Source organism: Gymnoscopelus braueri (genome assembly GCF_963280865.1).
Source record: "Gymnoscopelus braueri genome assembly, chromosome: 24".
In the NCBI taxonomy this organism is placed as follows: Eukaryota; Metazoa; Chordata; class Actinopteri; order Myctophiformes; family Myctophidae; genus Gymnoscopelus; species Gymnoscopelus braueri.
The window spans coordinates 27,608,555-27,633,866 of NC_137626.1; the positions used below are offsets into that span (position 1 = coordinate 27,608,555).

The 25,312-nt window shown below is 43.4% G+C and overlaps 1 protein-coding gene across 7 annotated transcripts in view; it reads left to right on the forward strand.

Moving 5' to 3' along the window:
- Positions 1–25,312, forward strand: part of LOC308080886 (dedicator of cytokinesis protein 9-like) — a 103,291-nt gene that overhangs the window by 64,146 nt on the left and 13,833 nt on the right. For 6 of the 7 annotated variants that reach the window (XR_013932759.1, XM_080422946.1, XM_080422948.1 and 3 more), the window contains exons 11-43: positions 171–311; positions 1,028–1,378; positions 2,085–2,167; positions 2,510–2,632; positions 3,011–3,090; positions 4,379–4,566; positions 5,931–5,996; positions 6,245–6,337; positions 7,088–7,199; positions 8,509–8,627; positions 8,987–9,073; positions 10,714–10,803; positions 10,979–11,094; positions 12,409–12,478; positions 12,677–12,805; positions 13,293–13,364; positions 13,502–13,648; positions 14,008–14,091; positions 14,388–14,499; positions 15,262–15,440; positions 16,091–16,201; positions 16,306–16,414; positions 16,908–17,038; positions 19,773–19,887; positions 20,372–20,438; positions 20,745–20,792; positions 21,886–22,028; positions 22,350–22,465; positions 22,872–23,009; positions 23,351–23,533; positions 23,697–23,810; positions 23,956–24,171; positions 24,970–25,027. Coding sequence is in view for 6 of the 7 variants with exons in the window: in XM_080422946.1 (XP_080279072.1) it covers positions 171–311; positions 1,028–1,378; positions 2,085–2,167; positions 2,510–2,632; positions 3,011–3,090; positions 4,379–4,566; positions 5,931–5,996; positions 6,245–6,337; positions 7,088–7,199; positions 8,509–8,627; positions 8,987–9,073; positions 10,714–10,803; positions 10,979–11,094; positions 12,409–12,478; positions 12,677–12,805; positions 13,293–13,364; positions 13,502–13,648; positions 14,008–14,091; positions 14,388–14,499; positions 15,262–15,440; positions 16,091–16,201; positions 16,306–16,414; positions 16,908–17,038; positions 19,773–19,887; positions 20,372–20,438; positions 20,745–20,792; positions 21,886–22,028; positions 22,350–22,465; positions 22,872–23,009; positions 23,351–23,533; positions 23,697–23,810; positions 23,956–24,171; positions 24,970–25,027 (3,991 nt within the window). In the remaining variant the exon portion in view is untranslated. Of the gene's footprint in view, positions 1–170; positions 312–1,027; positions 1,379–2,084; positions 2,168–2,509; positions 2,633–3,010; positions 3,091–4,378; positions 4,567–5,930; positions 5,997–6,244; positions 6,338–7,087; positions 7,200–8,508; positions 8,628–8,986; positions 9,074–10,713; positions 10,804–10,978; positions 11,095–12,408; positions 12,479–12,676; positions 12,806–13,292; positions 13,365–13,501; positions 13,649–14,007; positions 14,092–14,387; positions 14,500–15,261; positions 15,441–16,090; positions 16,202–16,305; positions 16,415–16,907; positions 17,039–19,772; positions 19,888–20,371; positions 20,439–20,744; positions 20,818–21,885; positions 22,029–22,349; positions 22,466–22,871; positions 23,010–23,350; positions 23,534–23,696; positions 23,811–23,955; positions 24,172–24,969; positions 25,028–25,312 lie in introns of those variants that run through there. The other variant, XM_080422951.1, reaches the window with a different exon arrangement.

The window sequence follows — 25,312 nt, forward strand, 5'->3', positions numbered from 1 at the left end:
CACAGCTAATACTTTGAATGCATTGAATGTACAGTATTTCTCGGTGCAATGCAACATGCAGTATTGTAAGAACACGTTTCTGTTATCTATATAAATGATTTTGTTAATAAGGGCTATTGTGGAGATGAAATTCCTTCCAACCTCTGTGCTAACAGCCTGTGTTTCCATAGAAACTGGATTTCTCGGGGATCGAGCCAGACGTGCGTCAGTTTGAGGAGAAGTTTGGGAAAAGAGTCCTGGTCAGCTGCCACGACCTCGCCTTCAACCTCCAGAGCTGTGTGTCTGACAACGAAGAAGGACCCACAACAAATGTGGGTGCTAATGACCAATTTACAATGCACAACACACACACACACACACACACACACACACACACACACACACACACACACACACACACACATACACACACACCGACGCTCAAACATGACACTAGGATGCGCGCACGCAGAGTGCGGAAACCCACTTTGCTTTTCTCATAATTCTGGGAAATGTGCTTTCGCAAATGAGAGCGACGTCTAAATCAGTTAAGGAGATCACAGAGTGCTGTGACGCCCTCGATGGCCAGGCCTGCTAGGGCCGCTGGCATGGGGGGTGGGGGGGGGGGGGAGTGGACACCGCCATAGCAACCAGCCTGGGCCTCCCATCATGCATTAGTGTTTTGTCTGAAGCCGGTTTCCTGCTGTCAGTCCCCGAGGTCTGGCTGTGTGGGAGAAGGACTGCAGTAGCTCTCTGCTGCTGGGAAACCACAGCCATTAGCCCTGCCGCTACCAACACACACACATACACACACACGCACGCATGCACACTCACACACACTCAGACACACACGCACACACACACACTCAGACACACGTGCAACGTGTGATGGAAAGGAAACCTAACTGTAGAAGAATTTTGCCACTGCATGGTGGTATGAGCGTATGGAAAGATGAGTTTGAAGTATGAAAACATAAACCCACATGTGGGAAAGATGGATATGGACTAAAATAGGTGCTCGCTTTTCCCTCCCCCTCACAAACTCCAGGTGGAGCCTTTCTACGTGGTTCTGTCGCTCTTCGACGTCCAGAACAGCAGAAAGATCTCGGCAGACTTCCACGTGGACCTCAACCATCCCCTGGTCCGACAGTTGACCTCCGCCTCCAGTTCAGGCGTGGGGTCGGAACACCAAGTCAATGGCAATAGCGACAGCTCCCTGGTGGTCCACAGGCTGGCCGGTAGGCTCCTGGACGGGGCCCTCCAGTACCCCAGACAGGGGGTGTTCTCTGTCACGTGCCCCCACCCCGAGATCTTCCTGGTGGCCAGGATAGAGAAGGTGCTCCAGGGAGGAATTACTCACTGCACTGAGCCGTACATGAAAAGTTCAGACTCGGCCAAGGTACACAGATTAAATGACCATACCTCTGTCATTACATGTCATTGTCTATTCATAGCTTCTTCCATGCAGCATATCATACATACGTTACTGTATTTTTAGAAATTGTGATTACTTAACCATTCTCCATAGTCCTTAAAACATTACCCCACTTAACTGAATAATTGAGTTAGTGTTGGCTAAACCTCACTGCGTAGTTATAAAGTCATTAGTCTCTCAAGCCAAGGCAAGTCTTCCACAATCTTCGAATGCTACTGCAATAGACTGGCAACTTCTGCTGTATGTCTGACCACTTTAAAGCTTAACCACTTCAAACCTGATGACCCTATTTTTTCCATGTCATTATAGGTGAAAACTAAAAAAAAGAAATTTGCAGATCAACAGAAGCTTGTAGATTGGCTATTTTTGCTATTCATCGTACAACAAAGTACAGTATATATAGGGCTTAATAGTAAAGTGTGAGGTTATATAGGAAACGTTGCCAGTTCTACTTTAAAATTCCTTGGGAAAGGAGGAAGAGCACTCTTCTCACTCTTAATACTAACTGGCAATGTGCCACTAAGCAAGGCAGTGAAACTCCCTAAACAGCCGAGCAGCCAACAACAGCAAATTGTAGGAGGAGGACAGCTCCCCGAGGTACATGTGGTCTGAGTGGAGTTGCCTGACGAAATTAGGACCTCATGAATAATAATTCCCCATTCCTGAGCAGGTGGCGCAGAAGGTGCTGAAGAACGCTAAGACGGCTTGCAGCAGACTGGGACAATACAGAATGCCCTTCGCCTGGGCCGCTAGGTACTGAAAACCATCAATAACACCTGCAAGGTTGTAGAGCTATGCTTCGCATTAGTTGTTTTCAGAGAGTTGTAGAACATCTGTTGGTGGACAGCTTGATTTATTGGTTTCTCAAACAACTGGGTACTTATTTACAGGAGGGCATCTCAGGCAAGAGATTTATTTTTTTGCATACAAATCCAGAGGAAAGCTGCGGAGGAGGAATGTAGTTTGTTTTTGGTGTGTGTGTGGGTGGGTGTGTGTGTGGGGGGGGGGGGGTGCATTTGAACTGCGGTGTCGTTGTGCATTGGTGATGTGTTTGTCAGTCAATGTCGGTGTGTCACTCTCTGTCTGTTCTGGTAGGCCCGTGTTCAAAGATGCTTCGGGAACTTTGGACAAAAGTGCCCGCTTCTCCGCTCTCTACCGACAGGACAGCAGCAGGATGTCAGACGAAGACATGTTCAAACTGCTGACAGATTTTAGAAAGTAAGTTTATACTCAGCCCCCTCCATTCCTCTGTCTCTGGTCCTCTGCACCAGTTTCTTTCCTCAGACAATGTCTTCAGAATACTGTTAAGCCCAATATATACTTTGTTATGCGATGTTGTCGTGCGCTGAAAGTAGCTCAGAACACATTGCATCATGACTTGTAGATCTGCTATTTTCAGCACATGACTCCGACATGTATAAATTAAGCAATATGCATGATATCCAGCACAGTGGTTTGGATGAATTCTCTCTCTCTCTCTCTCTCTCTCTCTCTCTCTCTCTCTCTCTCTCTCTCTCTCTCTCTCTCGCTCTCTCTCTCTCTCCCCCTCTACCTCTCTCCGTCTTTCCCCCTTCCTCTCTCTCCCTGCCCTTTCAGACCTGAGAAAATGGCCAAGCTTCCTGTGCTCTTGGGGAACTTGGATGTAACCATTGACAATGTGGCTCCAGATATGACCAGTAAGCCCTCAAAATGTGTATTTTTTCATTTCTAATTATCTAATTATAAGAATATTATATGTACTGTACATAGAGGGAACTCACAAAGTGTTTTCTTCGTCCTAACCCTGATAATTTGGAACTCTTTCAATAATGCAATTATTGGTTACTGTACTAAAAGTATATCATTTTAAGATTGAAATCATACTGTTTCATGTCACTGGGGACAAAACCAATGAAGTAGTCATTCACCAATACAAATGACAATACAAGTTCAAGTTAATTTGCCATATTATGTACTGGCATGTCAGGCACAGAATAGGACTCAAAAGCAGACAGACACAGGTAGCAGTTATGGTGACATTTTATAAATTAATTACAGTTACGATAAACAGGGACATTAATTCCACGAACAGACAGATACAAAATTAAAAACACAAGTGAACAGCTGGTAATAAAATCGAAGTCGAACAGGCTGAGTTTGTATCAGCAGGTGTATCCGAGCGAAGCAAACTTGTTGGTCAAGCAAAAAGGGGAAAAAAGCATGCTGGAAAATGGCACAGATTAAACTCAGGATTCACGTAGACCTCAGAAAGTTCGAGTTACATTTTAAATTGATTCAGATGTGATGATAATATACAGTCTGATTCTTAAACGTCCCAAAAGTGCATCACAAACGGTCGAAACTATTGAGAGGCTCCAAGAGCCAGAAACTGTTATGGGTTCCTTGGAGTGAACGGAGTTGTCACAACTGTCTCTTTCCATAACTGGTTGAATAGAATGAGATGATGAGTGACGGCTCTAGAGTGACAGGAGATTGACAGTTAGACAGGGGCAAGACACACACGAAAACAAAGCAAGAGTAACAAACATGCAACCACTCGCTCACACCTACACACCTAGACACACACACATACGCGTGCGCACGCACACACAAGAAACACTCAGACCTAATTCGTGACATGATTTGCATATACACACAGAACAATAACATAAATTCCTTAAAGGCCCAATGATAATAAACTGACAAATAAATAATTATAGATTACCGGTATCACCCAGACTTTTTTTCTATTATAATTTGTTCAACACATACCCATAGTCTTATTTATTCACAAAGACACTAAGAAAATATAACGACCTCCCTCAGCGCGAATAAAGGCTGGATATGTGATGAAAATTATGATCATAGTAAGAAAATCATTGTTAGATCTTGGATCTCACTATCCAGCTTGGATGAGTTTGGAGGAAATAGGGTTTTGGGTGATTTCAATTCAATATTTTGTTCCTGCCTCCCCTCTGTGTGCAGATTGTGTGACTTCCTCCTACATCCCCGTGAAGAACTTTGAAGGGAACGGGCCGGGCAGTGCCCTGCTGGAGGTGGAGGAGTTTGTTCCCTGCATCGCTAAGTGTTCCCAGCCCTTCACCATCTACAACAATCACCTCTATGTCTATCCCAAACACCTCAAATATGACGGGCAGAAGTCCTTCGCTAAGGTACACCATGCTATTGTTGCTGATGCTATCGTCCAATTTAGGCATTTAGTAGACGCTCTTATCCAGAGCGACGTACAAGTGCTAGATCACAGAAAATGGCCCGAACCCTAGTCAACAAACGACGACGGGTAAAATGGTCACGCAAGTAGAGTGCAAACTGCAAAGAGAAAAATGCAGTGCTTCAAAGAAACTAGGATACCAGGTAAACATCAAACCTAGCATATGTCTAAATCAGAGACATGTACATTTATACATATAGCGTAAAAAGTAGCAGGTACAGTATGTACATGTGGTTAGGCATAAGGTGCAAAAAGATTGCAACAGGTACATGAGGTATACTGTACAGTACAGCACTGGAATGGTATAGACTTGTATCTTATATGATAGTGACATGGTCCACATGAGGTAAAACAAAAAAAAGTAAAGTAAAATCCATGTGGTAATCCAAAAGAGAAAGGTAAAATCCCCATGGTAATCCACAAAGTGGACCTAACAAAAAGTGGAAAGTACCTAACAAATGCCAACAACCACAGTGCATGGCTTTGAATTGCAGGCTAATAAATGATTATAATTTCTATTGTCATTAAATATCAAGCTATTCTATAAGCCGAACCAAGCTGTTCAGATCTATTTTTCATCCAATCCCCATAATCAACATTTGGCCTTAGCACGCAACATGAAACGTTGCGAGGCGTTGTCTGAAGCACTCTCACATGCTCAACTTTTTTTTTTACAGTGGTTTTATTGGAAAATCTAAATGCTTTTGTTTTGGCTAAAGCACTCTTATCCTAATCATTAAATGTTCCTGTTAAGCTGATGAGAGCCCTGGCACAGGTTCCAGGTCTACTCAGCCAAGCAGCAAAGACTGGATAGAATTATATTACTGAACCACTGCAGCTCCTGATTAATGCATTAATGCTGGGCTTCATTGGGTCAGTCCTACATAGAACTCTCTCTCTCTCTCTCTCTCTCTCTCTCTCTCTCTCTCTCTCTCTCTCTCTCTCTCTCTCTCTCTCTCTCTCTCTATATACACATATACACACACATATATATATATATATATATATATGTATGTATGTATGTATGTATGTATGTATGTATGTATGTATGTATGTATGTATGTATGTATGTATGTATGTATGTATGTATGTATGTATGTATGTATGTATGTATGTATGTATGTGTATATGTATATATATGTATATGTGTATATATATGTATATATACATATATACACATATGTTATCCTCCTTTTGTTAAAGAAACGTTTTGAGGGGAGTACTTTTCCATTCGTTTGCCACGTCATCGCTCTTTCCCACACTTTACCTTTTTGTCCTTTAATTTCCTCTACTCCTGTCATCCAGGCCAGGAATATTGCAGTTTGCATTGAGTTCAAGGACTCTGACGAGGAGGATGCTCAGCCCTTAAAGGTACATCACACCCAACAGAAACACAACAACAACAACAACAACAACAATAACAACAACTACAGCAACATACTGCTTTTACTGCTTATTTACAGTCTTTCAGTGTAACTAATTGAAAAGGTGAAAAATTCAATAAGGTTTCACCTTACAGTCTTGTGCCACTCTGTCACTCCCTTTATCTCTCTAGCGTACTCTATCTCTGTTGTGTCTCATGCTCTCCGTCTCTCTCTCTCTCTGTTCATGTTTTGCAGTGTATCTACGGGCGTCCAGGGGGACCTCTCTTCACCAAGCAGGCCTATGCAGCAGTCCTTCACCACCAACAGAATCCTGAGTTCTATGACGAGGTAGAAACATGCAGAGGTCGTTCAAAACAACACGTCTGTTGTTTGAATCGATGGCCAAGTTAATTACCCTGCCCGCAGCGATGCGTGGTGTTGTGATTGCTCCTGTGTGTGTGTTTGTGCAGGCCCGGCTTAATGGTCTTTAGGAACTGCACGGTCTTTAGGGGCTGCAGACCAGGGCACCAAGCTCGTGGTGGCACCAAACTCCTGGGGAAAAAAGGAAAAAGGAGTGGAGTATTTACAAGTTATAGCGCCGAAATAGTGTCTGGGGGCTGCTGAAGTAGCGGTAAAATGGTGCCGAAACGTGTCGGCAGCCCCTCACCCTGTTGGTGAAGACTTTTCCGGAAGGGCACCAAAACGGGTTGTCAATCAGTAAGAGATGTGGGTGAGGGCAACATTTTGATTGATTGATTGATTGATTAGGAGGTGTCCATACATAGCGCCAAGTTCCAACTCAAATCACAGACTAATGGCAAAGAAAAAAGTAAGTCCCTCCCTTTCAAAGAATTATGGATGTATCTATCTATCTCCCTGTCTGCCTTCATAGAAAGGCTTAGTTTGAAGTGCCTTTCTAGGAAAAGCTTAGTTTCATATTGAAGGCAGCCGCTCTGAAGTTGTGGGATTATCTATAAGCTTTGCAAATCCTCAACAGAAATGCTCCACAGATATTTGTAATTCTCCAACCTGATGTTTTCTGGCTAAACCCAGCATATGTTTTGTTTTTGTTTTTGTTCTATTTTTCTCGTTTCCAAGATAAAGATAGAGTTGCCGACTCAGCTCCACGAGAGGCACCATCTCCTCTTTAGCTTCTTTCATGTGAGCTGTGACAGCAACAGCAAGAAGAAAGACCTGGTGGAGAGCCAAGGTAGGCTGCAGCATAATATGCTTCTTGCACCACCCTGAGTGTGACGCCAATGCCTGAATACAGTCAGTGGCGGAGATTCATTTTCATTTTAACGTCATCTAGTTTTCTCTGAATCCGCCAGACCTGTCCCACAGAACAGTGCTTGTACAGTACAGGTACTGTATGTCTAACTCATTTCAAAAGGAATTGGTGTCTGAGACAAAGATATGCAAGGATGGGGGTGCCCGAGGAAGAGATAGCTGAGTGGTTAGGGTGCATACAACATAAGATCTAATGCCTGACAGCGAGTCTGCGGTTTGATTCCCTGGCTGTCCAGACCTATCCTGGCATGGCCAGACTAATATCACTGCGTAGATATTAGTCTGGAATCTCTGTGTGGAACCTGCATTTCCGAGGAGCAAATTTAAAAAATGCCTCTGGTGATAAACCCGCCCCATATTTGCATACTGGGCCCTGATTGGTCCCTCGCAACTTCGGAGGGAGAGAAATCAAATCTCAATTGAGAGGGGCCATTGTTGCATGTCACTCCCCCTCTCTGTCAATAAAGACAGGAAAGCCAGAGAGAGAGAGAATTAAAAAGAAAAAGAAAAATGGTATTCAACTTAATTAACAAATGTGGGTACTTCTTCCACCACTGATACCACATAGACACAAAATGCTTTCATCAAGCGTGTCCCTGGTTCGACTTCCGGCCGGCCCGACTGTTTGCTGTTTGACACTCCCCTGCTCTCTGTCTGCCTTTCCTGGCCCGGCTCTCACTGGCGCTATAACAAACCAGAGGTTATCCAAAGGTTAGTTAGTAAGCTAATATTAGCTACTGTTTGGGGTTATCAACACTTCCTGTGGTATGCGATTTCTGTTGTATGACACGGTCAGTCCACAAAGTATAAATTAGCCTTTAGTAACCACTGTGGGCGTTCTGTGCTGTGGGATGTGAATCTCCATCATTGGTTTCAACACTTATTCAGGAATATTGACTACGCTCTTTTCTTTTCTGTTATAAATTCACCCGAAACACTGCTTGTTGGCCTTCTTCAGTGAAATGTCTGTGATGGGAGGTTGCCATGTGATAATTGCTTTGATTGACCCCCCTCACACGCACGCAAGCGCACACACACATACACACACACACACACACACACACACACACACACACACACACACACACACACACACACACACACACACACACACACACACACACATACATACACACTCTCGACTGTCCCTCTTACATCTAAGTCAGTTTCTCTGAAGGCGTTGTTCATCATTCTATAGTACATTGTGAGGTCTAAATTTCTGCCCACAGTTGGATCAGCATGGCTCCCTCTGCTGAAAGACGGTCGGGTCATCATGAATGAACAGCAGATGTCCGTGGCCTCCAACCTGCCCCCTGGATACCTCAGCAACCATGATGGCCTTGTGAAGGTGAGACCAAAGAGGGCTCACTGTTGGCAGAAATTAATATGAATTATTACTGTATGTTGAAAGTGCAGGGTAGTAGCATATGGTCACTGTTAGACAGAAACCTTGTATGTTCATATTTCACCTTTTTATGTTTATTTCACAAATAAATGCCCACTTTTATTCTTTGTTGTATGATAGTGTCGCACAAAAGTAGTTTGTACAAGTACAAGCTTGTAGATCTACTTTTCCTGACAAGTAAGGTTTTGGACAACACGGTTTCCGCCCAACAGCGACAATTATTGTGCGACAACAGTGTATTTTTCTATTAAATATGTAGTGTGATAATTGATTATACATTTTCTGCTCATTTGTCATTTCAGCACTCGGGCCCGGAGGTCAAGTGGGTAGACGGAGGGAAGCCCCTGTTTAAAGTCTCCACTCACCTTGTGTCCACAGTCTATACTCAGGTATTTGGCTTTCTTTTGTCTGTCTGTCTGTCTGTCTGTCTGTCTGTCTGTCTGTCTGTCTGTCTGTCTGTCTGTCTGTCTGTCTGTCTGTCTGTCTGTCTGTCTGTCTGTCTGTCTGTCTGTCTGTCTGTCTGTCTGTCTGTCTGTCTGTCTGTCTGTCTGTCTGTCTGCCTGTCTGTCTGGCTGGCACTTGACCTAGCCTTGACGACCATGCAGTCTTACTTTATGCAAAGGTTAAAAATTCAGACATCATGTTAGTTAGACAGATTCATTTGTTGACCTGGCATCCTATAGTGTGTATAGTTTAAATGTACAGATTATTTATTTGTGTGATATTATACTGTTTAGACTGATGCTAGGTTGTTGGTTAACCTATGATCTTAGATGACTGAGGCACTACACTGTCGCTAAACAATTGATGTACAGTATGTGTTTACCTTGCTTACTGTAAGTCGTATCTGGATAAAGAGCGTCTGCTAAATGCCTAAATTGTCAATTGTAAATAGTGGTGGAAGTGGTATCAATACAGAAATGTAGATAGTATTTCAAGTAAAAGTCCAGTTTTCAAAATGTACTTGAGTAAAAGCACTGTATTGGCATCAAAATGTAATTAAAGTACCAAAAGTAGAATGTCCCATTTCACACGTTTTCAAAATGTTTAACAATCTTGCAAATCTACAAGCTCACAACGCATCGCATCACGGCGCATTGTGAGTTTGTAGATCGGCTATTTTCAAATAGCCGAAGAATATACAGTATACTGTAGCACTGAAGTGGTTAATGTATGTTTTGTAATAATAATCAAAATAATTTCAAATATTGTAATGGAGTACAAATACAACATTTGCCCCTGAGATGTAGTGGAGTAGAAGTAAAAGTATTGAAAATTGGAAATATCTAACCACACAAAAACACCCACACTCCCTTATGCCTGATTCAGGGGTTGTGTCCACACAATGTTTTTGAGCGGAGGAGCGCTTTGGATATTATGTCCAGAGCGCTTATTTCCGGTGCGCAACACCAGTGCACACCAGGGCATTACATTTCTGACTGGTCTCTTGTGTTTACATGTGCGTCGTTATGTTTGGCATATAGACCAAACCACGCAATATTCTAATAAACAGAACACTACTATAACACACACAGGCACGCACATGTACACACACACACACGCACACACTAGGGGTGTGCCGATACACTAATTTCACGAAACGATACGATACGATATCGGGCTCACGACATCGATACGATATTGATACAATACGATATATGATATGATATATGGCACTTTTTTTTATTATGAAAATATATGGGGGGGAAAAAAAGCTTATGAAAATATATGGAGGGGAGGGGGGGAAATGCAAACAAATACTTCTGTTTTTGCATTATTATTATTGGGAAATTATTATTATAAAAAAAAAAATCAAAACGATACATATCTTCACGAAAACATATCGCGATATATTGCGGGACGATATATCGGCACACCCCTAGCACACACACACACACACACACACACACACACACACACACACACACACACACACACACACACACACACACACACACACACACACACACACACACAAACAAACACGCACGTTTCTCATCCTTCTATCACTGTGTTCTGTGTCTTTCAGGATCAGCACCTACATAACTTTTTCCATCACTGTCAGAGTATGGAGAGTTCAGAGCAGGCTTCTGAGGGAGAGCTGGTAAAATACCTGAAGGTACCGTGTTATGTCACATGTGTACAGCATGTAGCTGTACACATACAGCTGTTCTGTTCATGTGCCGTCAATGCATCTGTCTCCATTTCGATGTCAGTGAGGCAAATATGACACCTTTCTGTCTGTCTTTCTTTCTCTCTTTCCTGTCCTCCTGTCTTCACTCTTCTCTGTCCAGAGCCTGCATGCCATGGAGGGTCATGTGATGGTCAACTTCCTGCCCACCATCCTCAACCAACTGTTCCGTGTGCTGACCAGAGCCACGAATGAGGACGTGGCTGTCAACGTCACCAGGCACGCCAAATACACCCACACACAGACACACACACACACACACACACACACACACACACACACATACGCAGTTACGCACACACATGCACGCCAAATGCACGCATGACACATGCATGATCCCACACTTGCACATTCTGTACAAAGTCATACACTCACAAACACTCATACTGTAATGCATGCTCTCTTGTGCATGCATGCAGATGTGCACACGCACACACATGCAGATTTCTAATACAGAAATGCAACACACACACACACACACACACACACACACACACACACACACACACACACACACACACACACACACACACACGTACATCACTCGTGCTTATCCCACACAACTGTGACATACATACCTGGTCAATAGCGTGAAGCTACGTTATTGTACAACACTATGTTTTTGTTGCAGTCTGCTGCTGCTGCAGTCAGTACTGAGGATTCCACATTTGGTTTGCTATTGATGTGCCGAGAAATCTTGTCAGAATACGCCTTTTATCCTGTTCTCACTTGAAAGCCATCTTATAGTCCCTCCTCACATCTCGTTAACCTGCCACGCTTCAAACGACACAGTAGACATTCTCACCTAACGCTAACACACACCATGTGTGTGCTTTGTGTCTCCATTCTGCACACGGGCAAGGCTTTGAAGCTCTGTAGGACAGCTTTTAATGAGGTTTTATTGCCGTAGAATATGACTGTGTGGCTTTCTTCATCGCCTCACTGGTTGCTTTCTTGTCCTGGTGAATACTGAAATTCCTCGTCTTCCGTGTCGCTTTCTAGTGAATACACTGTCAAATCTTGAGTGAAATGGTAAACGCTGCATTCATATACTGCAGCAGCGCCTTTCTTCAAAGGTGTTTACAATGTGCATTATGTTCACCCATTCACACGCCCGACGGTAGAGCAAACCAATGCAAGGTCCCAACCTGCTCATCAGGAGCAGTTAGGGGTTTGGTGTCCTGCTCAAGGACATTTTGACACGCAGGCAGGAGGAGTAAGGCATCGAACCGACAACTTTACAGTTCCAACTAAGACGGCAGCTCTATCTCCTGAGCCACTGCTGTTGATTTAGCTAGGAAGGTGTGTCCAGAGTTCAGACTAGTGGCAAAAATGTCCTTCTAGTCACTTAATTAGCGTGATTTCTAGTAACGTTTTTGAATACACATTTTACTGTGTAGTTTCTCTTCTTGTTTCATGTTTCATAAATACTGTTTCATAATTATGTATTTGTTATTATTTAAAAAATTATCTGAAGTTTTACCATTGAACAAACATATCATGTATCAAAAATGTCTCTCTCTCTCTATTCAGGGTGATGGTTCATGTTGTAGCACAGTGCCATGAAGAAGGACTGGAACACTATCTGAGATCCTATGTCAAGGTGTGACATCTTTATTTTAGTCCGATGATACACAAACATATGAACAAACATCAATACATTTACCACAAAGGAAACATTTATATGGAAGGAAAATGCTTGTGTCATCACTGAATGCTAAATATAGGTTTGTGTGTGGGAGAGAGTGCATAGTTTTCATATTTGTGTACCCACTGTATATATGGTTTTCTCTGCTCACAGTTTGTCTTCAAGCCAGAGCCCTACTCTTCCACCAGTGTTGTTAAGACAGTTCATGAGGAGCTGGCTAAAGCGATGACAGCTATACTCAAACCATCCACAGACTTCCTCACTAGCAACAAGCTTCTGAAGGTAACGTCGAGTTCTAGATTAACCCGTTCAATCCGGGAACGCGTGTCTTCTAAATCCTAATGGTTTCTGACAAACGTATGTTGCTATATCAGTGGGGCTCAAACTTTTTCATGTCAAGGACCCCCAAAATGATATGTATTTGGCCGCCGACCCCCATCTCAAAATATATAGTTCCAGGGACCCCCAGAAGCAAAGATTTGAGTTTCAAATGTTAAAAGATTTGCACAAAATTTCACAATAAAAAATAAAAAGCAGATCTACAAGCTCATCATAGCGCGACACTCGGTGCCACACTATGAGCTTGTATATCTGCTATTTTTTAATAGCCAAAGTATAAAATAATGGTAGCTAAAATCTAAAATGACACAGATGCGTGCCCGTATTGAATGGGTTATAGCTGTAGCTGTTTTTTTATTATACTGAATAATGAATGTGTCATTTAAGACCATTGTTGGGGTAACTGTGTGGTTGTGTGCTTGTGTTGCAGTACTCGTGGTATTTCTTTGAAGCTCTGATGAAGTCCATGGCTCAGCACCTGATTGAGAGTGGAAAGGTCAAGGTAGGGCTTGATTTGACTCTCCTCTCCTCTCCTCTCCTCTCCTCTCCTCTCCTCTCCTCTCCTCTCCTCTCCTCTCCTCTCCTCTCCTCTCCTCTCCTCTCCTCCAGCATTAATTCTTTCCTCTCTTTTCCCTGCAGCTATCCAGGAACCAGCGTTTCTCTGTGTCGTTCTACCATGCGGTGGAGACCTTGGTTAACATGCTGATGCCACACATCACACAGAAGTATAAGGACAACCTGGACGCGGCTCGCAACGCCAACCACAGTCTGGCAGTTTTCATCAAGGTTTGCTTCCGTCGCATTCTTGCCTGCAAGGCACCACCATGTGTTTTTTTTTGTTTGAAGTCTGGAAGCACAGCGGTGGACACATTTACACTCAGCTATCCTGATAACTATCTGTATACATTTTGTCTTTGTGTCCATCAGAAAACATTAATGGTTGCAAATTCACTCATATACAGTACATGGGAGTTAGTTAGTTAACTGATTCGCTGATTTCAGAGCACTGTGATATGAACACACCCATACGGTCAGTGTAGATACTCATTCATTAACATTGCCATTTTCATCTTTTAGAATTCATTCAAATGAACGTTAATTCATCCCTAGTATGGTTCTGATACTTGTTGTATGTGTTCACACAGCGCTGTTTTACCCTCATGGACCGAGGCTTTGTGTTCAAACAGATCAACAACTACATGAACTGCTTCATACCCGGAGACCCCAAGGTTAACATGCTTCTACATCTGGTCCTTTCTATCTACAAAAGTGTCAACATTTCTTTAAGTTGTAGTCATATGGAGCTCAACAGGTTGAGCATGGCACTAATTCCCTGTAAGGGTTGGGGGTTCGAATTCCTTGAGCAGAACATGGCACTTGAGTTGGGTATCAGTTCTATTTCCCTATGCTGCTACATTAGAGAGGATGCTGCAATTGACGTTCAACTATGGTATTGTTAGATGTAAGCGTCCACCAAAGCGTTACATCATTATCTACTTTCTTTTTCGTTCTGTCTTCCCAACAGACGCTGTATGAGTTTAAGTTTGAGTTCCTACGCGTGGTGTGCAACCACGAGCACTACGTCCCTCTCAACCTACCCATGCCCTTTGGGAAAGGCAGAATACAGAGATTCCAAGGTAAACTATTATGTGTCTCTTTCAGCTACCTGGAAAAAATCCATAGAGAGCAAGCATGCTAGTGGCAGCACTTCAAAAGACACAAAGCAAAACATGTCAGAAGCAATATTTTTTATTTATAGCCACAGGCTCATGTATTTTGAGATAGACTTTCATCACAGCATTATATTTAATACATGATATCTTCCAAAGTAGGATCCCTGGGTAATAAGCCTCATATGCTTTAATACATATAATTGCCGTCTATGAATAAAATTAAAAACACCTTAAATATGATTTATTTTAGAAATAGTCCTATGGAATGCATGTGCTAACTGAAAAGCAACTTAATCATTCCTATGGTTAATATGATTATCAAAACAATATTATATTTAAATATGTTTTTATTAGCACATGCATTCCATACATTCCATTGGGCTGGACCACACATGACATCATCAACTTGCGACGGTGTTTCCTACTTGAGTAAAAGATGAACTATTTCTAAAATAAATTAAATATTGATGGTGTTTTCAATATTTTGTGTTTGTTATAGAGGGCAATTATAATGTATTAAGGCATATAAGGCTTATTAACCAGGGATCCTTATGAAGCTGTTTGATGTCCTACCCATGATTCGAACCCGGACATCTACCGCTCATTCCAGATTGAATCCCCACTTGGCCTGGGGAGATGTCGCACTTATATACAATATAATAATAGCCAAATTGTGAGCTTATAGATCTGTTATTAGTTCAATTAACTGTCGCATCCCTACTGCAGACCTTCAGCTGGACTACTCTCTGACGGACGACTTCTGTCGCAACCACTTCCTGGTTGGGCTGCTGCTGAGAGAGGTGGGCGGGGCTCTGCAGGAGTTCCGGGACATCCGTCAGATTGCCACCCAGGTGCTGAAGAGTCTGATGATCAAACACACGTTTGATGATCGCTACGCCGCCAAGGTGGGTCGACCCTTCACCCCCTCTACATACACTTGAACCCTAGTGACCCTATTCTGGGCATGTCATAGTAGCCTCAGTTCCAGTGGTCTTGAGCAGTGGTTCTCAACCTGTGGGTCGGGACCCCCTGGGAGGTCTCCACATGATTTTGGGGGGTCCCCAGATGACAGTGAAGGGACACTTTATGGACTTTTAAATGTTTTCTTTGGAACCGAGTCAAACAAAATGTAATGCCTCAACTCCTACAATTCCAAGTGCTTATCGGGGTGGGAGGTCCCCAGTTCAAATATGATTATTTTGGGGGGTCCCCAGTTTGAATATGATTATTTGGGGGGGGTCACCAGTTTAAATATGATTATTTTGAGGGGTCCCCAGTTCAAATATGATTATTTTAATGGGTCCCCAGTTCAAATATGATTATTTTGGGAGTCCCCAGTTCAAATATGATTATTTAGGGGGGTCACGGCCTGAAAAGGTTGAGAACCACTGGTCTTGAGGACATCCAGTAGACGTTCTCTCTTTGGGAACTTGGTGACCTCAATCAACCTCTGCTCGACATGTTGAGCATACAGTTCTGCTGTACAGTAGAAAAAGTACAATGAGCCCGTTCAGTAATTGTCACTGGTTGGAGTAAAGTGTGTTTGTCACTGCAGAACCAGCAGGCCAGACTCGCCACTCTCTACCTCCCTCTGTTTGGACTGCTTCTGGACAACGTCTACAGACTCAACGTTAAGGAGTCAGCCGCCCTCATCAGCAACAACAGAGTAAGGCTGACATCTAGTGGCTGAATGCTGAATAGCATCCAGCCTGGTGTTTCTGTTGGATGTGGGGTTCGCCTTATATTTATATGTTTGCTTTGTGTTACTAGAACTCTAGAGAAGACTCTCTGCTGCCTAACTCCATGTCAACTCCTCAGAAGCCAAGCTGTGTTGAAAACGCTCTCCATAAGGACGTGTTTGGGGTCATCTCTGGAACAGGTAAAACACACGCTTCTTCCTTTAAGACCTTTCACTAAGAATGTGAGAGTACTGTGTAAGGAACCCTACAGTGTGTAAGTAAACTAATACAAAAAAGGAGCGTATCTAGAGGAGTCTTTTTGCAAGATGAGTAAAATTCAGGCCTGATAAGGCTTAGGTGAAAAGACAGTGACCAAGGTACTCTTGTTGTGGAAATGTAAAAAGATTTTATTTGTATGGGTAATGCATAGCAAGGGTTAAAAATGCGCCTGCGCATTCTTGCACATCGTTTTCATCTGGATGACTCCTGTATTTAGGTCAGTGATTTACAAAGTGGAGGGGGGGTACCAGGGGGTCCCCAGCAAAATTAGTTAATGTAGCATCACAATCATTTTAACCTCTTTAACCCTATTTTATACTTTGGCTATTCAAAAATAGCCGATCTACAAGCTCACAGTGAACTTGTAGATCTGCTATTTTTGATATTTTGTTTGTGTTATATCTGTTGCCACAGCCTCCCCTCACACATCCACCCCCAACATGAGTGCTGTCCACCATGCTGACTCCAGAGGTTCCCTGATCTCCACCGACTCTGGAAACAGCCTGCTGGACAAGAGCAGTGACAAGACCAACTCCCTGGAGAAGGTAGATGGACACAAACACCTCAGTCTATCTAAAATGTCAATCTGTGTGTGTGTGTGCGCGCGTGTGTGTGTGTGTGTGTGTGTGTGTGTGTGTGTGTGTGTGTGTGTGTGTGTGTGTGTGTGTGTGTGTGTGTGTGTGTGTGTGTGTGTGTGTGTGTGTGTGTGTGTGTGTGTGTGGGGGTGTGTGTGTGTGTGTGTGTGTGTGTGTGTGTGTGTGTGTGTGTGTGTGTGTGTGCGCGTGCGTGCGTGCAAGGATAAATTAATGGATGAGTGACTTTGTTCATGTCTACATACAGTAGCTCAGAGGGAAGTGTTGTGACAGTAACCCTGCCGGAGATATGGATGGAGTTCCCTTATTTTTTGTTTGTGATCTGTTGTTTGCATTAGAATATTTACAAAAGAATGACACACAAAAGCAAACAAACTAAACAGAACTAAACGGCTAAACTCCACACCTCCCTGCCACTTCACTACAAAGAAAATATGAAAAATTACGAAATAAGATGAATTGATTGTTGTATTATGTTCTGACTCTCTGGTATCTTGACAAAAGGTGTTCTATGTACAGTGTTTGTGCAGGTGAATCAAGTTGGGTACATATTTCCAATTTCAGTTAGACACTTCAGCTCAGGATTAACCATTTACCATTTATTGCAATGATATTGCATTTAGTTTGGCGGTGTGACTCTGCTCCTGTGATACTACAGATTACCTGCGCAAGCATGACACAGAATCTGAGATCACAAACCCCCGGAGCAGAGCATAAGATACGGTTATTACATGAACATAACATTGAACCTTTCAATTGCATGAGTTAAGATACCACATCATCGTACAATCCATAGAATCACAGTACCATCACAGAATCATCCATAAACATAAGAACTAAATGCCACAGGGAGGAGGCCGGGGAGGTGGAGGGAATTTGAACGCTGACAGCTGTACGAACAGTGAATATTGGACTGCTTAAAAGGACCGCCTGAGTTGCAGTGAGGGAATGAGGGCGTGTGTGAGTTAGCTTGTAGAGAATGAGAATGAAGTAAGATTGAACGTGGAGAGAGACAGACTGACTTGTGGGTGTATGAATTAATTAACTTGTTAGCGAATGAATGGGGGGGGTCCGGGGAGAGTGAGCTAGCAATGCCTTCCGTGCCTACCTGAACTATCGCTACGCTGGATGCACACTTACCATACCAGCTTCTATCCTGTGACATCTTGTCATTTACTGCACCCCTGGGTGTCCAACCCTTCCTCTGACTCCCTCCTCATCGCTCCTGGTGTCCCCCTTAACCCTCCTTGGTCTTGAACCGTCCCGACTGCAGCAGAGGGAGAGGTTTGCCAGGAGGCACTCTGTCAATGTGCCCATTCTCCCCGTGGAGCCTCCGGGGCGTTCTCTGCGTCTGGGCCGCCGTGCTGCCAAGCGCTTCACCATGGACTTCTCTCTCCTCTCCTCCCACCCACTGCCCGCCCTGCACCTGGAGAGTGACAGTGAGACCACCATAGAGGAGGCAGCCACTGCCAAGAAGCCCCTAGGGGCGGAGGCAAATAACCTGGAAGATGTCCCCATCCAAGTATTCAGTTTGAACCCCCCCCCCCCCACCACCACACCTTGTTGTTGGGAATTGTAAAGAGTTCAGCAAACTACTGTTGACAGTGTTAATTACAGTTACCGTACATTTAAAGTACCTTACCAGTCTGGTAATCTGTATCACTTGATTAAATAAATGTTATTTTGATCAACATTGGCCTGTTATCTCTAGTACCACATTAATATAGCATGGAATTGTGGACAAAATCGTATCAAACGATAACGAAATATTGGTAGTCTTGGATCTGAGAGGCTCAATCTCATCAAATGGTGGTCCGTGGCTCAAATGCCAAATAAATAATGGACCATGATATGGAAAGGGTTGAAAACCACTGGTTTAGTCCACTGACTATGACTAACAGTATGCTTGACATTGCCGGCAAACATTTTCCAAAACATACCGCGTGGTTTGATTGCTTTTCCAGGAAGCCATTGGATTCCATTCATTTCAGAACGGTATGAAAATCATCTTGCAGAGATCATCCGGTACACGAGAAAAATTGAGCCATTAACAGGAAAATTGTCTGTATTTGTGTAAGATAAATGGATAACACTGTGAATAGACGATGACATGTACTGACAGCGGTATTTTAACTACTTTATCACGGGACTTGGTGAAACAACAACAACAAATCTTGTAGTTGCTGGTTTCAGCCTGCCCTGCAGTAACTTATAGGCCACATTGGAAAATGTGTTGAAACGTTGAATGATTGATTTACTATGACTGCTTTGTCTAGACAGTTTTTATTTTTTTATTTTTGTTTTGATCTTAAGTTATGTTTCTTTCTGTCATGCATACTGTAGTTTGCAGATCTCTTTACAATACACACTTGGTCCCAACAGTCTCTTCTCCAGAGTGTCCCATGTCAGGGAATGTGTGCCGTGCTCTCTTAAGTACTTTCTGAATGTGACGGAGGTTAAAATGACAAATCCTGTTTCTTCAAACCCTGCACTGATGTCATTACAGTCATCCCTCTTCTGCCCACAGAAAAATACTTCACATTTCATATATCTGAAGATTGGTCTTTGCAGTGGCATTTTAATTTATCTTTCAAATGCATGTTTTTGTGACTCTGACGTGCATTGATTGAACTAGTTTCTCTCTCTCTCTCCCTCTCCCCCTCCCCCTGCTCTCTCCATTCATCAGAACCAGTGTGCGTCAGCTCTTGGCAGTACTCTGCTGCGCTGCGACAAACTGGACCGCGATGAGATCAAGAACCTGCTCATGTGCTTTCTGCACGTCCTCAAGAGCATGTCAGAGGGTAGGATGGCCAGTCTCACTCTATGTACAAAGACGTCATCCGTCTTTTCTATTAATAAGAAGCAGTGGTTCGAAAGTAACTAAGTACATTTACTCAAGTACAATTTGGGTATTTCCAACTTGTGAAATTGGACATTCTGCATAATGAGTACTTTCTACTTTTGGTACTTTAAGTACATTTTGATACCAATACTTTTGTACTTTTACTCAAGTCAATTTTGAATTCCGGACTTTTACTTGTAACAGAGCATTTCTACATTGCAGTATTGATACTTTTACTTAAGTAAAAATTGTGAGTTCTTTTTCCACCACTGATGATGAGAAGCTTATCCATTTCCTTTTGTAATTTGTCTCATAATTTGCTTATCCACTGTCCCCGCTCAAGAGACCTTGCAGGCTTGACATCAATGGCTTATGAAATTAATTTGGTGATGAAACTGTTACTTAGTCTTAACGTTATTATCATGTCTTTCTTTGTCCCCCAGAGGCCTTGTTCACGTACTGGAACAAAGCGACTCCCTCGGAATTAATGGACTTCTTCACATTAGTGGAGTAAGTGTCCCGATCTACAGTCGAGGTCAGACTAATAGTAGATGTGCATTCAAACCTGGCAGAATGATGTATGAAGGAGCTATTTTCAGAATGTAGATCTAATAGTGTGTCCTCCTCCTGTGTTTAATCTGAACACGCTAGTGTCTTTGGTTGTTATGGAAATGATCAATAATCTCATGACGTAACGTATTGTGTGAACATACTGTAGTTAGAGAACAGCCATGTCAAATTCCTTGTATGCGTATGAACGTGCATACAGTACACAACCAATGAACCAAAACGTTTGTGATGCGTTTTGTCTTGCAGGGTGTGTCTGCATCAGTTCAGATACATGGGGAAGAGATTCATCGCAAGGTACAGTGAACTTTGACCTGCTGAGGTGAAAGTCAGAGTCGTCCTATTGAACCGCTGGTTCATCAGTCGATAACAAAAAACTAATTCTGTTGCCAACCTAAAGCGACACGACAACAAACAAGACACGCACTCACACAGTCCTCATAGATTTACACACACACACACACACACACACACACACACACAGACACACACACACACACACACACACACACACACACACACACACACACACACACACACACACACACACACACACACACACACACACACACACACACACACACACACACACACACACATACACTCAACCCCTCTTATTTATTTTAACCCCTTGTTCTTGTGTTTTATTGGCTGTAACGCTGCTGTTGTGTGGTTAATACCTGCTGGGCCCTGGGGCCCGTCCTGCATGGGTAAGAGCTCTCTGCCTCTCTCTCCCTCTGTCTCTTTTTTACTTGAGCTGTGCATGATGCTGCCATTTCCTTTCCCTCCTAAATGGCCAAGACAGTTTCCTGCAACAGCTAAGGAAAAACCACGGGGCTCTACCAGTGTACTGTACACACATGCCTGCCGTCGGTTAGTCCTTAAGCCTGATTTATACTTGGTCGTACGCCGGTGTCGCAGCCAGAATATAGCCGATCTATAAGCTCACAACGCGTACATCACAGATGCGACGCTTCGTGAGCTTATAGATCGGGTATTCTAGGCCAGCGATGCCGTCGCACAACGTTGCAAAGAAACTGGAGTTGAGTTGCAGTGCCTTGTACAGATATGTGTTCCCAGTCACTCGCTGGTCTGCTGTATGCAATGTTTGGCTTGTTTGTGTTGCGTTCCATTAATCCACCAGTACGTAACAGTAAACTCTACACTATAGGGATCTTCATCTTGGCACAAACCATCCACCGTATTGCCTTGTAAATAATTTTAAATAAGGACATGATCATTTTGTAAATTAAGCATTGTGTTGTTCCAAAAAATGGTTCATTCATTCATTTGTTTTGAGTTTTTGTTCATTAAACCACCATGTCTTGTAAACAGTTGTTTGACGGACACTCGCCAATGACGGTGTTCTCCGCTCTTCTTTGCCCAACAGGAGTCAGGAGGGGATGGGCCCTGTGGTCGCAGTTGCAGACAGGAAGTCTCTGACTCTGCCCGTGTCTCGTAACAGGGCGGGGATCCTGCACGCACGTCTGCAGCAGCTCGGCACGCTGGAGAACGCGCACACCTTTAACAACGGTAAGAACTCACACCTTAAACAACAGTAAGACCGTTCTAGTTGGAAGAACGCACACAAAAAAAACATCAAGCCGCATCAAGCCACATCAAGCCGCCTCACGCCACAGAAACAGGAGATAGGCTCCTGCATGGCTCGACAAGGCTTACTTACTTACTTACTTAATGATAAAATAAGTTGTATTAATTCCCAAGGGTGTTGAATCAGATGACCAGAGAAAGAAATTGGAAAGGAAGTTGAATGCAGTGATGTTTTCACAAGCTCTCTTGATCATATTATCAGTTATCATTGACACAGTCCTTGTGTTTGTGTTTTCTGATCAGTGTATTCCCACACGGATGCGGACGTTAGCAGTCAGTCTCTGCTGGAGGCCAACGTGGCTACAGAGGTCTGTCTGACTGTGCTGGACACACTCAGCACCTTCATCACAGGCTTCAAGGTAGGAAGAACAGACCTAAATCACTCCAACAGGGGTCCCCATCTCTCGGCCTGTGGACCTAAAAAAAATTGTTTCATTCTAGCAGTTTAATCAGGGACTTATTTAGACCTGGGACAACAGGTGAATGCAATTAACTACTAGTAGAACGTTAACAGCAGTCTGCATCCACAGGACTGGAGTTGTGCATCACGAAACAACACTAAATGTGATTTGTGTATCATTCGTGGCTGTGGTGTACAGCTCTGCTCCTGATTCTGTATTTTTTTTTAAATCAAAATGTGTTCTAAACTTGCACGTTTGTGTGTGTGTGTGTGTGTGTGTGTGTGTGTGTGTGTGTGTGTGTGTGTGTGTGTGTGTGTGTGTGTGTGTGTGTGTGTGTGTGTGTGTGTGCTTGCTGTGACCTCAGACCCAGCTGAGTTCAGACCTGGGCCACAACCCCCTGATGAAGAAAGTGTTCCAGGTTCACCTGTGTTTCCTGCAGATCCCTCAGTCAGAGGCTGCCCTCAAACAGGTCTTCACCTCTCTCAGGACCTTCATCTACAAGGTGAGGGTGATAGCCTGTGGACACACAGTTTTACGCATGATCAATCTCTAAAATATTTACACATTATCCATCTCTAAAATATACAACATATAAGAGGCACAGAATCCCATCAGGGGACATGTCCCATGAACCGGAGACTCCACCGGTCATCAAATTATTGGCTTATAAATTGACAAAAAATAAGAAATCAAATCATATCAAATAGCAAAAATAGCCAACCTACAAGCTCACAACCTGTCGCAACGTGATCGGTGACATGTGACATGCCCAGAATTGGGATGCGAGGGTTCATGTGGTTAACAAGACGCTCCTATTCCTCAAACCTCTGATCCATCCTCTAGTTCGGCTGTACGTTCTTTGACGGCCGGGCGGACATGTGTGCCTCGCTGTGCTACGAGATCCTCAAGTGCTGCAACTCCAAACTGAGTTCCATCCGCAGCGACGCCGCACACCTCCTCTACTTCCTCATGAAGAGCAACTTTGACTACACCGGACGCAAGTCCTTTGTACGCACGCACCTGCAGGTGTGTGCATGTATGGGCCTCTGTTTTCACGAGCAAGAATAATTGAGAAATTGATGTACTGTATATTATTATTATATTAGTTATGTCTGAAGGTATGTCTGTATATGCTGTCTTGCACATCAGTGCACAGCATTCATTCTCTGTGTCCCCGTCCCCCATCCAGGTGGTGATTGCTGTCAGTCAGCTGATCGCCGATGTCATCGGCATCGGAGGGACACGCTTCCAGCAGTCTCTGTCCATCATCAACAACTGTGCCAACAGCGACAAGAACATCAAAGTATGAGAGTAGATGCCTGATTGTCAGAAACATCCTCATTAGCATAGCTGCAGCAATTTACATATCCCCAATTATACAGGGAAGATACATGACCAGAGGTGTCATTATTACATGACCACGGCTATTCTCACCTCTCTAACTGCAGCACACAGCGTTCCCGTCGGACGTGAAGGACCTGATGAAGCGCATCCGGACGGTGCTGATGGCCACGGAGCAGATGAAGGAGCACGAGAACGACCCGGAGATGCTGGTGGACCTGCAGTACAGCCTGGCCAAGTCCTACACCAGCACCCCCGAGCTCCGCAAAACCTGGCTGGACAGCATGGCGCGCATCCACAACAAGAACGGAGACCTGTCAGAGGTGGGTGGCGGGCATGAACTCCATTGATTTTTTGTTCACATGCATGGATTTAAACGCTCCTTGGTGTGTAACACCTGTCCACACCAGCATCTGTTGTTCTATGTCTCCCTGTTCCTGATATGACAAAATGTTAAACATCCCTTTGGGGCATCCTACTAATCTTTCTCACCAAGTTGAATTATTTTATTTACAGAACAGATAAACAGACAGGAGTTTATGCAGTAATTACAGCATTGGTTCTTCATGATTTCATTGAAGATATTATGGGATATTTGATTTCACCATCCAAAACAATCTAGTGTTATTTCAATTTTATTTGCCATCAGGATGCTATTGAAGGGGTGGTGCATGTAGAGTAGTATTAGGAATAAAGTCTAGAATGAAAACATGAAAGTCTATAATCTTCAGCCAAGCAAGAATGGCTGGAATTATAGTCTTTGTTGTTTTCTATTTAGACTTTGTTCCTAAGAGAAATGGGACTTGTCAGTTGATTGCCTTCATTTGGATTTCATTTATTTTAACAACATGAACCCTGGCATCAGTGTTCATGTTGGCATGACTGAGGCAAATTCTCTGCAAAAATAGCAGATCTACAAGCTCAAAATGCATTGCAACACAACGCATTGTGAGCTTGCTATTTTCCGGGGAAAAAGGAGCGGACAAAGAATAGAGCACTGGGGGACCCCAGTCAACTAAGTATATATAGTTTAAGTGGTTAAAAATGTACAGTGAACACTACTTTTCAATGACAAGAGATGCAGATCCTGTCTGACCTGTGGCTGTCTGTTTTCTTGGCAGGCGGCCATGTGCTACGTGCACGTCGCTGCGCTCGTGGCGGAGTACCTGTGGAGGAAAGGTGAGTTTGAGTTGAATACGTGCCTCTCGGTCAATGACAAAGAACATTAATGCCTGCATTTTCGGAACCACTTAAAGGACGACTTCACCCATTTTCATCTTCATATAATTGGTCCTCACTAATACTCATGATAAAATGGTACAATTCTTTTCTACTCGGTCTGTGTCTCATAAGAGACACAGAAACCTTCAGAAACCCGCCTACCAGTGACATCATCATTAGGCAGATTTTTTTTTTCATACAAAATTTCCCATTTTGTATTTAGATTTTTATTAACGCGATAAC